Raw genomic sequence first — 15842 nt, 5'->3', positions numbered from 1 at the left:
AAATACAACAACCTATTTGAATGGATGTGTTGCAGGTTCTTGTGATCTTGCTGTACCAGGAGCTGCATGTGTGTTCCTTGTCATGCTCCCATGAAGTAGGCTAGACTGGTATGAGAATCTTTAAACAAAGCCCCCATTCAGATAGTGAAAGATATGACTTGAATAATAGGATAAAAAAATTAAAAATTAATTCATTTGAAATAACAAATCCCTAATGTTTTATCAACAATAATCACAAATTCATCTCGCTGGTTTGAACACTGTCGAATGTCTAAATGCCTTACCATTGTCATGACCAAGTGTAAACCTATACTGGATTGCATCTCTAATCATGCAAACATACAAGCCAAGGGGGAGAGGGACCAACAAAAGCCGGGGACCAACAAAAGCGAATGGATGCCGTGAGGAGAGGGAAGTCGTCCGAAATCTGGCTACATGTGACGTCACGAGATTTCCTTAGAACAAGCGGCAGCTGCTGAAGCTAGTCGCAGAGCCGGGGAGGACTATCGCCGCAATTTCTATCTACAAAGTATTATTTTCGGGCATTATAATTGCCCGCAGCAATGGATAGATCACGGTCCTCCTTCTATTTTTATCACTGACTGACTGTTCTTTCCAAATATTTTGCTGCGTTGGAAGCACGCAAGCGCTCGAAGGGGGGTGTCCCTAGCTATCATTATTCGACTGCCAGGTAAAATATGTCAATGTAATAAATACTCATTATAAAAATTAGAGCAGAACGGGTTTAAGAAGCCCTGGGTTTGGGTTCATTATTTTGGGGCCTGTTGAAGCATATTTTCAACGTAAAATGGGTGGGAACAACCGTTAGCCTGTAGCGGGCTAGCTAGCATGAATGCACGTCATTTGCAAGTTTGGGATGTGATGCTGCTGGGATGCTGTAACGGGAGGGCTTGGACATTCTCAAGCGCGAGCTACAATGATGGGGTGGTGTTACTGTCTGGCTCGGCCCAGTTTTTGCGCTCTAAACAAATTGTCTTTATTAAAACATAAAGCCACATGTTTCTATGGCCAATATATAATTTTTTTTAAACACTAACGACCTAGGAATAAATGTAGGAAGTCGTAAAAAAGGCAAAACGTCAAGAGGAGACTGTCAGTTAGCTGCTAGCTAACGTTTGCTACGTTTGTTAGCCTCGTTCAGTGGCTAGCTAGCTCGGTTTTCAAATTCTTCCCCCAAACACTTGACATTTTATCCGTTTGATGGGCATGTGAACATTGTTTAAAAATCACCCGTTACCCAGTAATGATTTTGTGCCTCTTATTATTGTTGTATAATTAAGTGTGTAACGTTATGGCAGGCGGATGTTATTATGTAAGAGCAAATGACACCACACGCCCTTGAAACAAAAGCTGTTGTTTCAATATTTGCTTATTTCTATGTGGTGCAAGGCCTATCCATGTCTTGTACATTGATGGCAGAGACGATTATTGCGGAAAAGGTTTGTACATGTGACTTGTAATGGCTTCTAAAATGGAAAGTCTGGTCATGTCAGCCATTGTTTTTGTTGTCATTGGATTGATATCATTTATTTTCCATCCCAGAGCCAGGTCTTTCACATCAGTCGGCTGCTTTTGACAGGTATCCAATCCCTGACAACAAAAAACAGTTTTATCCTAGTACAGTAGTAGTGCTTCACTTTGAACAAAAATAAACTCATGGGTTGTCACAGGCAATTTGGCCTCTATTTTGGCACCTTGTATCACTGGTTACTCTCCACAAAGGACATGAATTGGACCACAGAAGCGGTTTCTGAACTTGAATATGATTGTGTACCCAGAATGAAATCCTTTTGTAGACTAAGTCTACATAATGCTTTTGACATGCTGGCTGCTTTTCCCATTGATCACCTATTGGGATTTAGAGTGATTGACTGAGGTCCGTGCTAATGTTGTCATCGTTGTAGCCAATAGCCATCATACTTAGTCACATCTAAATATACGCAGTGAAAAGTAACTGAAGATAAATGCTTTTAGAGACATCAGACTGGCTAGGTTGGGATTCAAGTTATATACAGTACCAGTCAAAAGTTTGGACACACCTACTCATTTCAGGGTTTTTCTTTATTTTTACTATTTTATACATTGTAGAAAAATAGTGTAGACATCAAAACTATGAAATAACACATGGAATCATGTAGTAACCCAAAAAGTGTTAAACAAATCAAAATATATTTTATATTTGAAATTCTTCAAATAGCCACCCTTTGCCCTGATGACAGCTTTGTACACTCTTGGCATTCTCTCAACCAGCTTCATGAGGAATGCTTTTCCAACACTCTTGAAGGAGTTCCCACATTTTCCTTCACTCTGCTGTCCAACTCATCCCAAACCATCTCAATTGGGTTGAGGTCGGGTGATTGTGATTTGTTTTTTTTAGACCAGAGGAAAGGTTCCTCCTACTTGGCCCTCCAACACCACTTCCAGCAGCATCTGGTCTCCCATCCAGGGACCAAACGTGCCTAGCATCAGAGGTACGCCAGCAGTGGGATGCAGGGTGGTATGCTGCTGCTAGATCGAGGCTATTTGGTTCTTTCATTGCTGTCAAAGTGCATGTCGCTCAATCAAACAAAGTCTATGTAGAGTCCTCAAGGCACACATTATCTAACAGTGTAGTAGATACTCAAAACATCTAAGTTCAAAAGCGGCAAAGCCTTGCGTGGACCTTATACGTGGCTCTGACCTTGCCTCTGATGTTGTTTGTGTATATCCTAACAGACAATTTAGAATAATCCATCGGAACCATAGTAGACACAAGGTGGCCGTAAAGGATGTGTACCTTTTAAGAAAATCTGATCAATGGCGCTGCATAAGCAGTTTTAGGCCCGCCAAAGAGCAGGGAAAGAGGAAAGGGGACAAATCTGCCGGTGGGCAGGGAGGGGACGGGACGGGAAGCACATTCTGGGTCTTAACAATGACTCCAGTTCTCACATAAGTGTTTGTAAAGGACGGGGGCGGGGATGTAGTGTGTGTGTGTGTGGAGAGCAATCCATGGACCTTTCCCCCCCCCTTTCTCTCTCCCCTGCTTCCTTCCAGGCTGAGTCACCGCTGGAGTGCCTTGAGAGAGTGAAGGAAGACGTGGAGAACAAGAGTGAAAGAGAGGCAGTGTGAGAGAGACGATTAGGAGAGTAAAGACAGAGTGAGAGGAAAACAGGAGTAGAGAGGAGGTAGTGAGAAGAAGGGAGAAGAAAAAGAGAGAGCCAAGGGAGTTGGGGAAAAGACGGAGAGAGACAACACACACAGAGTGAGGAGAGGAGAGTGGGTGTGTGTCTGAGGAAGAGACAGCAAGGTCAGGACTGCTGACCCCCCACCCCCCTGGGTCTGAGCACTGTGCTGACGGTCAAGGCGAAGCCACTATGAGCGACCAAAACGTTGTCAAGGAAGGCTGGGTTCAGAAGAGAGGTGAGTCGATTGATTGATTTGATGATCGGTGATGTTTACGGTCTTTGAAAATATATATTTTTTTTCTTCACAGTTCACATCAAGAAAACAAACACCCCTTTTCAAACACCCCCGGTCCCCACATACCTGTATATACATAAATATGGAAACAAACAGGGAAGGGAATAAATTGAATATTGTATTATTATAACCAGGGGTTGGAACCAAAATAATTTTCCAATCGTTTCGTTCTGAACAGGACCATTATTTATTTTTTTCGTTCTGTTCCACTGTTCCGAACAGCAAAATAAAGTTCTGAACCAGTTTGAAACAAAAAAGTACTGTTTATATCGTTCCTTTTTAAACCTCTGAAAACATTTTTTTTTAAACAAACATTTAATTCAACATTAAATTACTTCACCAATCAGTGTGGATAGAGCAGGGCGCGAGATGCGACTGAAATTTTGCAGGTGAGAGAAAATGGAGGAGGCGGCTTGTCTTGAAGCGCAGGGCATCTTGTTATGACATGCATTATCTGAATTAGGCCCACAGAATTATACCTACGGAGAAGCGGCTTCTGTCAAGGAACTTTGAATGTTTTTGAACTTCCGAGAGTTGGCTTAATGTTGGACTAGAGCTAACGTTAGCTAGCTAGCTAACAAACTTGTGTGTGCAGAGCTGCACTAGAATTAAAAACACGTCTTAACTTTGTTGTAGTTAATTAATCCAATGTGAAACGTGATAACTATAGTATCCTTAACTAGCATTGAAAAAGTTAATCCATTCTTCTCTAATTAAACATTTCTCCCTAATTTCTGAATCACTTGTAACGCCATCAGTAGCCTATGCTTCGGAGGGGCAGGTAGCCTACAGACACTGGCAAAGATTTCCAGCTGGCAGGTAGACACGGGAATACGTTTCTGAGTGACGGAGTAAGGGCTTTGCATAGGCGGTTTGTTGCCATTGTTATGGGACCAGAAAAAAATGCCCGGAACGTAAAATAACATTATTAACTGATTCCCATGATTTTAATATAACGGTTCTGTTCCGGAACAGTTTAAATCACTTTAGTTTAATTTTGTTATTTTTCGGTTCTGTTCCCTGAACCGGTTCCAACCCCTGACTTATAGCTAGTATGCTCAGCGTGTGGTATGGAGGATTTTAAGCTGTGTTGACTGGTTGAACACATGGATTGGGTGTGCGTGCAGTGTGTGTGTGTCTATATATTGTTTAGCCTCAGGCTGTGACACTGCCACAGACAAATTTGAACTCTTGGAGGATGGCTTAACTCCCCAGTTCCTTCCTTTCAGAGCCCAGGAGCCACTGAATTGTTTCAGGCACTTTTGTGCTTGTACAAAATCCAGTTACAGTCTTCTAAACACTGAAGGGTAGCTAGTGGTTTAGAGTTAAACTAGTAGCAAACAATCAGTTTTATACTTGTATTTTTGCACACTGTCACTTGTGGTTAAAAATAAAATAAAAATCAATGATACCATATAGCCTATTAGCAAGATGGAGCTCTTCTACAACAGTGTCCACATGGACATCTTGCAAGAAAACACCAGCATAGACCCTCGTGTATTAATTAATTATGTATTAACCTGCTTGAACCATAATGAATCGTGCCATACTGTTAAATGAAAATGCACTTACTTAAAGCCGTACATAGAGGTACATCCCAGATGGCATCACATTCCCTTTATAATACACTACTTTTGTCCAGGGCCCATAGCCCTGGCACTGTAAAGGAAATATTGCCATTTAGGATGCAGCGAGGGTCTGACCACTGCTGCCGCCAGCTAGTCAGTCAGTAAGTAACTAGAAAAACTGATAAGCTAAGTTTCCAGTATGAACCAATCCCTGCTGGACTTGTTGCAGGTGAGTACATAAAGAACTGGAGGCCGCGCTACTTCCTGCTGAAGACCGACGGATCCTTCATCGGCTACAAAGACAAACCCCAGGACGCAGACCTGGCCTATCCCCTCAATAACTTCTCTGTAGCAAGTAGGTCCTCCTCGCCTTCGTCAGTCTCCATTTTAGACCATTTGAGGGCGGTTTCTCAGACACAGATTAAACCTAGTCCTGGACTGAAAAGCAAGGTCAATGGAGAATCTCCATAGAAAATGATTGAGTCCAGGACTAGGTTTAATCTGTCCCGGGAAACCGCCCCTTGGTGTGTTGGGTGTATTGTATTACAATATACAGTGCCTTTGGAAAGTATTCAGACCCCTTGACTTTTTCCACATTTTATTCTAAAATTGATTAAATAAATAAATCCTACACACAATACCCCATAATGACAAAGCGAAATAGGTTGTTCTAATTTTTTGCAAATGTATTAAAAATTAAAAATAGGTCCCACAGTTGACAGTGCATGTCAGAGCAAAAACCAGGCCATGAGGTCGAAGGAATTGTCTGTAGTGCTCCGAGACAGGATTGTCGAGGCACAGATCTGGGAAGGGTACCAACGCATTTCTGCAGCATTGAAGGTCCCCAAGAACACAGTGCACTCCCATCATTCTTAAATGGAAGAAGTTTGGAACCACCAAGACTCTTCCTAGAGCTGACCGCCCAGCCAAACTGATCGATCGGGGGAGAAGGGCCTTGGTCAGGGATGTGACCAATAACTTCATGGTCACTCTGACAGAGCGCGAGTTCCTCTCTGAAGATGGTTGTTCTTCTGGAAGGTTCTCCCATCTCTGCAGCACTCCACCAATCAGGCCTTTATGGTAGAGTGGCCGGACCGAAGCCACTCCTCAGTAAAAGGCACACGACAGCCCGCTTGGAGTTTTCCAAAAGGCACATAAAGACTCTGTCCATGAGAAACAAGATTCTCTGGTCTGATGAAACCAAGATTGAACTCTTTGGCCTGAATGCCAAGCATCACATGGAGGAAACCTGGCACCATCCCTACGGTGAAGCATGATGGTGGCAGCATCATGCTGTGGGGTTGTTTTTCAGCGGCAGGGACTGGGAGATTAGTCAGGAATCAGGATCGAAGGAAAGATGAACGGAGCAAAGTACAGATAGATCCTTGATGAACCTGCTCAGGACCTCAGACTGGGGCAAAGGTTCAACTTGCAACAGGACAACAACCCTAAGCACACAGCCAAGACAACGCAGGAGTGACTTCGGGACAAGTCTCTGAATGTCCTTGAGTGGCCCAGCCAGACTTGAACCCGATCAAACATCTCTGGAGAGACCTGAAAATAGCTGTGCAGCAACGCTCCCCATCCAACCTGAAGAATGGGATAAAATTCCCAAATACAGGTGTGCCAAGCTTGTATACCCAAGAAGACTCGAGGCTGTAATTGCTGTCAAAAATGGTCTGAATACTTATGTAAATGTGATATTTCAGTTTGTATTTTTTATAAATTAGCAAAAATGTATATAAACCTGTTTTTTCTTTGTCATTATGGGGTATTGTGTGTCGATTGATGAGGGGAAAAAACTTTTTAATACATTTTTATAAAAGGCTGTAATGTAACAAAATGTGGAAAAAGTCAAGGGGTCTGAATACTTTCCAAAGGCACTGTACTACATTTGACATTTTTCATAATTTAAAATATCAATTAAGGTTCCCATGTTAGGCTGTGTGCACTCCCTGGAGCCAATGTGTCCCTGTCAAACGTTCAGAGCTAAAGTAGTGCTACTTGAATATAGTACAACACTGTTACCTCCTGAAACAGTAGTGAGTTACAAATGTTTATTCTGTGATCCTTGTGATGCTTTGTCATTTTATTTTTACCTTTTATCTCTCTCTCCCACCTCTCTCTCTCCCTCTTTCTTCCCTCTCTCCTTCTCGGCACCCTCTTTCTTCCCCCTCTCTCTCTCCCCCTCCCCCTTCCTCTTTCTCCCTCCTCAGAATGTCAGCTGATGAAGACGGAGCGGCCCAAGCCCAACACGTTCATCATCCGCTGTTTGCAGTGGACCACGGTTATTGAGAGGACATTCCACGTGGACACGCCTGATGAGAGGTGGGTCACTCTCTCTCACTCCCACCTCTCTCTCCTCTTCCTCTACTACAGCCTTGCCTCCTCATATTTCGCTTTTAGGGAAACCGCCATTGAAAAATGAAGTGAAATACCTAAACACTGTTTAGATGCTGCTAAAACGTGTTAATCTAAACATAAAACTTCCACAGCAGCAGTTGCATGTTTTGACGTAACTAGTTTTAGCAAACCACGGGAGCATCCAGACAGAATGGGGGTATGTCTCTAGATTTCTCCATGGCATTTGTTTTGTACCCTGCACTTTTCTAAATGTGTGCTTTCCTCAGCATATATATATATATATATATATATATACATCTCTCTTTCTCTCTCTCTCTCACACACACGGTATAGCAGTGTATTAAAGTGAGCTGCTGTTGGTTGGTTCCAGGGATGAGTGGGCCGAGGCCATCCAGATGGTGGCTGACTCCCTGGCCAAGCAGGAGGAGGAGGGGAGCCTGTGCAGCCCCACGTCGCAGATCGAGAACGAGGTCAACGAGGAGGAGATGGACACCTCCACCAGCCAACACAAACGGAAGGTGAGCCGCCCTGGGGACTGAGCACAGGTCATACATTGGTAGATAGGCACGTAAACACCAACCAAGATTGTCTCTCTCATCTCAATGAAGGCTTCTCCTCTTCTCTCCTCTACTTTCATCTTCTCTCCTCTCTGACAGACAATGAATGACTTTGACTATCTGAAACTACTGGGCAAAGGCACTTTTGGGAAAGTCATTCTGGTGAAGGAGAAGGCGAGCGGAACGTATTACGCCATGAAGATCCTGAAGAAGGAAGTCATCATCGCCAAGGTACTGGCTGGTGTAAAGCAGTTTCTCTCAACCTTTTTTATACTAGGGATCAAATCAAATTTTATTTGTCACATGCGCCGAATACTACATGTGTAGACCTTACAGTGAAATGCTTACTTACAAGCCCTTAACCAACAATGCAGTTTTAAGAGAAATGCATGTTAAGTAAAAAATAAAAGTAACAAATAATTAGAGCAGCAGTAAAATAACAGTATCGAGGCTATATACAGGAGGTATCGGTACAGAGTAAATATGCGGGGGCGCAGATTATTCAGTCGAGGTAATTGAGGTAATGTGTACATGTACATCTGCAAGCTTTGTGTTTTTTTCCTGCTTGGAAGTACATTTAAACTCACGCTATAGAACTGACTAAATGAGTGTCTGTGACCATCCCACAGACTGGAGGTCAATAAACACTGGTTGAAAGAACTGAGCCCTGTTGGAATGGATGCAGATATCGCCTTTTCACCTTCTACATCCTAACATCCTGTCTTTCTCTCCCGATCTCTATCGCTCTCTTTCCCTCTCTCTCTACCCCGTTTCTGGATTTTCCTCTCTTTCCTTGTAACGCAGGACGAAGTTGCTCACACCCTCACAGAAAGCAGAGTGTTAAAAAACACCCGGCATCCATTCCTAACCGTGAGTATTGTTTAGCAAAGACTTAAAGGCAAACTTTATACTGTAAGCCTGTATTATTCACTTGGAGGCCATGTCTCAAATGGCACCCATAGGGCTCTGGTCAAAAGTAGTGCACTATATAGGGAATAGGGTGCCACTTGGGATGCATCCACAGACTCAGTCAAAAGCCAAGTCTGATAGAATAAACGTTTAAGCTGTTCTACTGTTGCACGTGTCATTAGATATGAATTCATGGGATAAATGAACATCTGTTTGTGTGGATGTAAAGAAACAAAACAACAGCGATGGTGCAACTCTTATTTTTCTCCAGTCTCTGAAGTACTCCTTTCAGACCAAGGACCGGTTGTGCTTCGTCATGGAGTATGTAAACGGAGGAGAGGTAAGAGATGTCTGTGCTACCTGAGATACCTGGGGAAAGATGAGCACTTTTTTCCCCAGACACTGTAGGTGTGTTGATGAGGATTCCCTGAGACAGTTGCACCTTCCTCTTTCACAATGTAGAATTATTTCCAGGAGCCGAAATAATTATTTCCATGGACCGTCTCAGATTAGGAATGCTGATCTAGGATCAAGTCCCCCTACTATTCATTCTGATTTAAAAGGCTAAACTGATCTTATATCATCACTCCTACTCTGAGACGATATGTGAATACTGGCCCAGGACATCTTTTTTAGAGAGCCATTAGTGAATGGAACTATACCTTTTATATGCAGATGTGTAAATATATATTTGAATTTAACATAACTTTAAATCATTTTACATTTTGTTACGTGTTTTTACCATTTATTCCTTTCCTGATTTTCCCCGCAGCTGTTTTTCCATTTGTCAAGAGAGCGAGTGTTCTCTGAGGACCGCACGCGATTCTACGGAGCTGAGATCGTCTCCGCTTTAGACTACCTTCACTCTGCCAAGATAGTGTACCGCGATCTGAAGGTACATGCATTCATATGGACAGTCATCTCTATATCTATCATAACACCATGTGTAGACTTCTCTAAGAAGCAAATCCTTACTTCCAATCCTAATTAAGTCCAATGGGAGACTAAGTGAAGATTTGACTTAAAACATATAAAAAGAGCATGCTGTTGAGGATGGATATATTATTGGGGCGTATATTCAACATATGATATGGTATTTATGCTCATTGGCAGCTGGAGAACTTGATGCTGGATAAAGACGGGCACGTCAAGATCACAGACTTTGGCCTCTGCAAAGAGGGCATCACAGACGCGGCCACCATGAAGACCTTCTGCGGCACGCCGGAGTACCTGGCTCCAGAGGTCAGAGCTCACATTGATGTACACTACACTACCCAAAATGCCATGTTGTGAGATATATCCAGGTTTTCTTATGGGAGGAAATATTCTAGGTGTCTAATATATACTAACTACATACTAATACTGAGTAAAGCAGGAATCGACTGGCAAGAGTCAAAAGCCCTTGCACGGAAAAGAGTGAGGTGGAGAAAAGAACGGTATGAATGCTGTATGCTCCCAAGGGGGCCCCACTGGTGGATGCCCTATGCTCCCAAGGGGGGCCCCGATGGTTGACGCCCTATGTTCCCAAGGGGGCCCCCAATGGTGGACGCCCTAGCCCCAATGGTGGACACCCTATGCTCCCGAGGTCACATACTAATAAAATCGAATGTTATTGGTCACGTACACCTATTATTCACGTTATCGCAGGTGCAGGGAAATGCTTGTGTTCCTAGCTCCATCCGTGTAGTAATACCTAACAATACACAGAAATCCCCCAAATAAAAAGAGAAAATATCAGAACGATCAATGTCAGTCTGAAATGTATATGGTGGTGTGTATAGACATTATTGACAATATATATGCAGTAGTTATATAGGATGAGCCTTGACTAGAGTACAGTGTATATACATATGAAGTGGGTAAAACTTACTTTATTATATCATGATGTCCCTATGCTAGGTGCTGGAGGACAATGACTACGGCCGGGCGGTGGACTGGTGGGGTCTGGGCGTGGTCATGTATGAGATGATGTGCGGCCGGCTGCCCTTCTACAACCAGGACCACGAGAAGCTGTTTGAGCTGATCCTCATGGAGGAGATCAAGTTTCCGCGCACGCTGTCCTCCGACTCTAAGTCTCTGCTCTCCGGCCTGCTCATCAAGGACCCCAACAAACGGTACAGACACACACAGAGAGAGAGAGTTAGAAACAGACGCTCGGACGGACACACACACACACACACAGACAGTTGCATGCATGCACTGAAGCAAGAGAGATGTACAGTCGTGGCCAAAAGTTTTGAGAATGACACAAATATTAATTTCCACAAAGTTTGCTGCTTCAGTGTCTTTAGATATTTTTGTCAGATGTTACTATGGAATACTGAAGTATAATTACAAGCATTTCATAAGTGTCAAAGGCTTTTATTGACAATTACATGAAGTTGATGCAAAGAGTCAATATTTGCAGTGTTGACCCTTCTTTTTCAAGACCTCTGCAATCTGCCCTGGCATGCTTTCAATTAACTTCTGGGCCACATCCTGACTGATGGCAGCCCATTCTTGCATAATCAATGCTTGGAGTTTGTCAGAATTTGTGGGTTTTTGTTGTCCACCCGCCTTTGCAGAATATCAGTCTGTCCGTGATGTTTTTCCTGGAGATAAGTGGCTTCCTTGCTGCCCTTCTTGACACCAGGCCATCCTACAAAAGTCTTCGCCTCGCTGTGCGTGCAGATGCACTCACACCTGCCTGCTGCAATTCATGAGCAAGCTCTGTACTGGTGGTGCCCTGATCCCGCAGCTGAATCAACTTTAGGAGACGGCCCTGGCGCTTGCTGGACTTTCTTGGGCGCCCTGTAGCCTTCTTCACAACAATTGAACCACTCTCCTTGAAGTTCTTGATGATCCGATAAATGGTTGATTTAGGTGCAATCCTACTGGCAGCAATATCCTTGCCTGTGAAGCCCTTTTTGTGCAAAGCAATGATGACAGCATGTGTTTCCTTGCAGGTAACCATGGTTGACAGAGGAAGAACAATGATTCCAAGCACCGCCCTCCTTTTGAAGCTTCCAGTCTGTTATTCGAACTCAATCAGCATGACAGAGTGATCTCCAGCCTTGTCCTCGTCAACACTCACACCTGTGTTAACGAGAGAATCACTGACATGATGTCAGCTGGTCCTTTTGTGGCAGGGCTGAAATGCAGTGGAAATGTTTCTTTGGGGATTCAGTTCATTTGCATGGCAAAGAGGGACTGCAATTAATTGCAATTCATCTGATCACTCTTCATAACATTCTGGAGTATATGCAAATTGCCATCATACAAACTGAGGCAGCAACCTTTGTGGAAAATTCATATTTGTGTCATTCTCAAAACTTTTGGCCACGACTGTACACACAGAGGCACAGGTACACAGACAGACGAACACACACACCAAGGCTCCAGTGGGGGATTATACGAAGCTGGGTCAGTGATCAGCCAACAAACTCTGCCAAATAATTTTGACACAACACATTTCCTACTTCATAACAGATCAACTTGAAATGGGTTATTGACTCATGACTCATGCTAATCAGCTAACCAGCCCTCAACTGTAACTTCCCATAATTTAGTATTTTTTTGTACAGGAGTTACTGGCTCACACTGGTCCTGCTTTATGAAATACTACCTCACCGCAATTTGTTTTCATTTGTTTATCGCTCTTCTACAAAGCCGTTTGTCACTCAAAAGCTTGAGGCAGCTAGGTTAGTGGAAAACCCAAGGGAGAACATTCTCTCATTCACCACATGATGCTATTCCAGGATTTGCACCTAGCTCATGTTTTTGTCTTGTTTCACGACAGGCTTTCTAGAAAGTGTTCACATTTGTACATTTCTTTATTTCCGACAGACTCGGTGGCGGTCCAGACGACGCTAAGGAGATCATGCGCCACAGTTTCTTTGTGGCGGTAGACTGGCAAGACGTCTACGACAAAAAGGTGAGTGTTCTTCACTTGACCTCTTACGTGTACGATTTCACTAAACCAGTTCTGTGTCCTCCCATCGACTTTTGAACAAATTCGGAGTATTCCATGCAGGTCAAAATGACTAGCGTTTTCCCAGTCAAATATGCAAATATTGACATGTCACACACGAGGCACGGACATCAGTGTGTCACATGTCACTGTGGCTCAGTTGATTAAGCATGATGTCAAGATCTTTGGTTTGATTCCTGCTAATGCCACCGATACGAAAATGTATGCACGCACTAATGTAAGTGGCTTTGGGTAAAAGCGGCTGCTAAATGGCATATGAATTATATATTACATGTGACAACGGTGTCCCCTCCCTCTCCCCTAGTTGGTCCCCCCCTTCATGCCCCAGGTCTCCTCAGAGACGGACACCCGGTATTTCGATGAGGAATTCACGGCACAGACGATCACCATCACTCCCCCGGAAAAATGTAAGCGTCCGTCGGATCCCTCAGCACGGGTCGGCCCACTTATTTTGAATAGGGGTTTTCTGCCATGGACTCCACCGCAAACGGACAGGTCCAATCGTAGCATATTACCCTATGATACACAACAATTACTATTTGAAAGGATGATTAGTCTGTTGAATTGGTGTGTGTTGTGCTGTGGTACTGGTCTTTATTTTGTGATTATTCTAAGATAACACTGTTACTCAAGTGCCCCTAAGTAATGAAACTTAATTGCAGGTTATAACACCCTTAATTAAGTTTGTTATTGAGCCCAGACTTACCTGTCCTTCTCCCATTTCTCTTTCTGCAGACGATGAAGACGGGATGGGCGAGGGTGACAGTGAACGGAGGCCTCATTTCCCACAATTCTCGTATTCGGCCAGCGGACGGGAGTGAAGGTCATTGCCAGTCAGCCAGTATCGCCCCCCCGCCGCACGGCCGTTTCGAGGAAAACACGTAGCCATTTTAGGAAAAGTCTCCCCTCTTTTCTCCTTCTCTGTATTCGAGTGCAGACTGGGAGAAGTCGTCTTTTTAGGGACTATAAAAGGGGTTTTGCACAGTGGGATAGACTCAAGCTGGTCTCCACACAAAAAAAAGTATCTTACATTTTCAACGCTATATACTGCAGAAGGCAATGTTTTTGTTATGTATTTTTATCCGTCAGTATTAGGTTGTCGACCTGTTACGTTCTTTGTTTGTTTTTTATTTTCAACTTTTTTGCACTTGGTTTGGAAGAGCCGTTCTAGGGAACAAAACCAAAAATGTTGCCTTACGTGTGCAGATGTTTCGTATCATACAGACAGGGTTTGGGTCGGGGGGCTCGTGGTTCATTCAAACTATTATTTTTCTCATATACAATGCCATGGTGGCGCATATTCTCCAATCCCATGGCAACGAGAATCACTGTCTACTAAAAACAACAAAAAAGACAGAACTGACGGAGTTTCTTTCATTCCAATTTCATTGTCACAGTGTTATTTCTTTTCATCCTTTTTGACCTTTTCATTTTCAGCCAGAGATTTCTACTTGGTTATTGTTTAACAGAAACACTAAACTGCCAGATACTGCACGGTTCACTCAGGCAACACAGAGCACAACCGCATTCAACTCAGCTACCAGTTTAGCTTTACACACCCATCAGGGAAAAGCTACTATGAATATACAAGCCTTTTTTGCATCTTTTTCCACAGTCATTTGATTAATAACTTATTTTCATAGCTATAGAAAAAATAGTGGTATGGATGTTTACACAAGGAATGTGGCTTATACAGGTCCACCTTGTGCTGTCATAACACACACACACGCTCACACACACACACTAACATCAGAGCCAGCTCTGAGCTCTGCTGATATGGCTTGTGACAGACTATGAAATCTGTATCTGTAAAAAACAAAAAAAAACAAAAAACACCTCCCCATCAATCACACACACACATACCCTTGGTTTTCTTCCCAAATCGACAAGGTGGGCGGAAGGCATCAATAATCACTAACCATGTTGGGCCACAGATCACGTGAAACTGAGCCATGAATATACTTGTGTATGATGATAGGGTGAGAATGGAGAGAGAAAAGGAAAGCAGTTCCCCCCCCACCTTTTGTGATGTAAATATGCAATGCCTTTTTTTGTTCTTAGTGGTGTCTTGGCCAGACATGAACTTATGTGTGTGACTGTACTTCAAGCTTGCTGATGAGAACCAAGACCAGAGGAAAAGAAAGACAGAACTACTTTTTGGGTTAAAACAACGTAAACTACAACGTTAAAGACTGACTGGACGCTCCCATTTTGTGGCTGTCATCGTCGCCTCGACCTGTTTGTCCAGAAGAGGTTTCCATGGAGATGAGACCCTTTTTCGCTGTTGGTCGAATGGATTGACACCCACTGTAATGTTTTATTTTTCCCTTTCAAATGGGACCATGGTCAATTCTGCAGTGATATATGGTTACATCAGGTTGTTACCATTCCCCCCCTTTTTTTTGTACCATAGTACTAGTTTTATTTATGTTTGTCATTCTAGGCAGTGTTACCCAGTCTTGTTCAGAGTCAAAAAGGAACTAAGTCGCTGAAGGATGATATTGTTGGATGCATTACTAAAGTCTTTTTTATCCAATTGTTTTTTGATTGTTTGCCTGTTTGTTTTCTTACCAAAACATTAGTGCAAGAAACCAATAGTGGACTTGCATTGCCGTGGTAGTATTTATTTTGAATTAAATTAAAGAATACATTTCAGGGTTTTTCATGGTGTAAATCTTTTTCTTTTCCCCCTTCTGATATTTCAGTGAGTGTGTTCCCTTTGGAAAGCAATTCCCTAAACAATGTTCAAGGGTCTCATCCAGGGTCATGTTCATTAGGAACCAAACAAAATAAAACAAACCGGGAGGAAGAAACTACTGGCATTTCCACTGACAGATTTACCCTAATGTTTTACCCCAAAGGCTCAGCCTTTTCTTTTTCCATCTACACGGGCCGGTACCAGTGTCTCACTGGGCCCCTGGTACTTTTTTAGCCTGCATTTACATAACAATGGCAAACTGAACTTTATCACCTCAAAAAGCACCAGTCTTGAAC

The 15842-nt window shown here is 43.1% G+C and overlaps 1 protein-coding gene across 1 annotated transcript; it reads left to right on the top strand.

The window, feature by feature from the left end:
* Positions 1 to 3236: 3236 nt before the first annotated feature.
* On the top strand, positions 3237 to 15508 carry LOC120065545 (RAC-gamma serine/threonine-protein kinase). The gene is made up of 13 exons (XM_039016614.1): positions 3237 to 3420; positions 5278 to 5403; positions 7265 to 7376; positions 7783 to 7930; positions 8069 to 8200; positions 8774 to 8839; positions 9150 to 9218; positions 9651 to 9773; positions 9992 to 10120; positions 10778 to 10992; positions 12704 to 12791; positions 13153 to 13255; positions 13584 to 15508. The coding sequence occupies exons 1-13, from the start codon at positions 3375 to 3377 to the stop codon at positions 13667 to 13669; spliced, it is 1443 nt and encodes a 480-aa protein (XP_038872542.1). The 5' UTR covers positions 3237 to 3374; the 3' UTR covers positions 13670 to 15508.
* Positions 15509 to 15842: the final 334 nt, after the last annotated feature.

This window comes from Salvelinus namaycush, chromosome 2 (genome assembly GCF_016432855.1).
Source record: "Salvelinus namaycush isolate Seneca chromosome 2, SaNama_1.0, whole genome shotgun sequence".
Classification (NCBI taxonomy): Eukaryota; Metazoa; Chordata; class Actinopteri; order Salmoniformes; family Salmonidae; genus Salvelinus; species Salvelinus namaycush.
Note: the sequence above shows the minus strand (reverse complement) of the source record. Positions and strands in the feature narration are given on the sequence as shown.

Coding starts and splice junctions, on each gene's coding strand:
- LOC120065545 (XM_039016614.1), top strand. CDS start 3,375: ATGAGCGACCAAAACGTTGTCAAGGAAGGCTGGGTTCAGAAGAGAG. Junction 7,377..7,782: donor GTGGACACGCCTGATGAGAG/GTGGGTCACTCT, acceptor GGTTGGTTCCAG/GGATGAGTGGGCCGAGGCCA. Junction 9,774..9,991: donor TAGTGTACCGCGATCTGAAG/GTACATGCATTC, acceptor GCTCATTGGCAG/CTGGAGAACTTGATGCTGGA.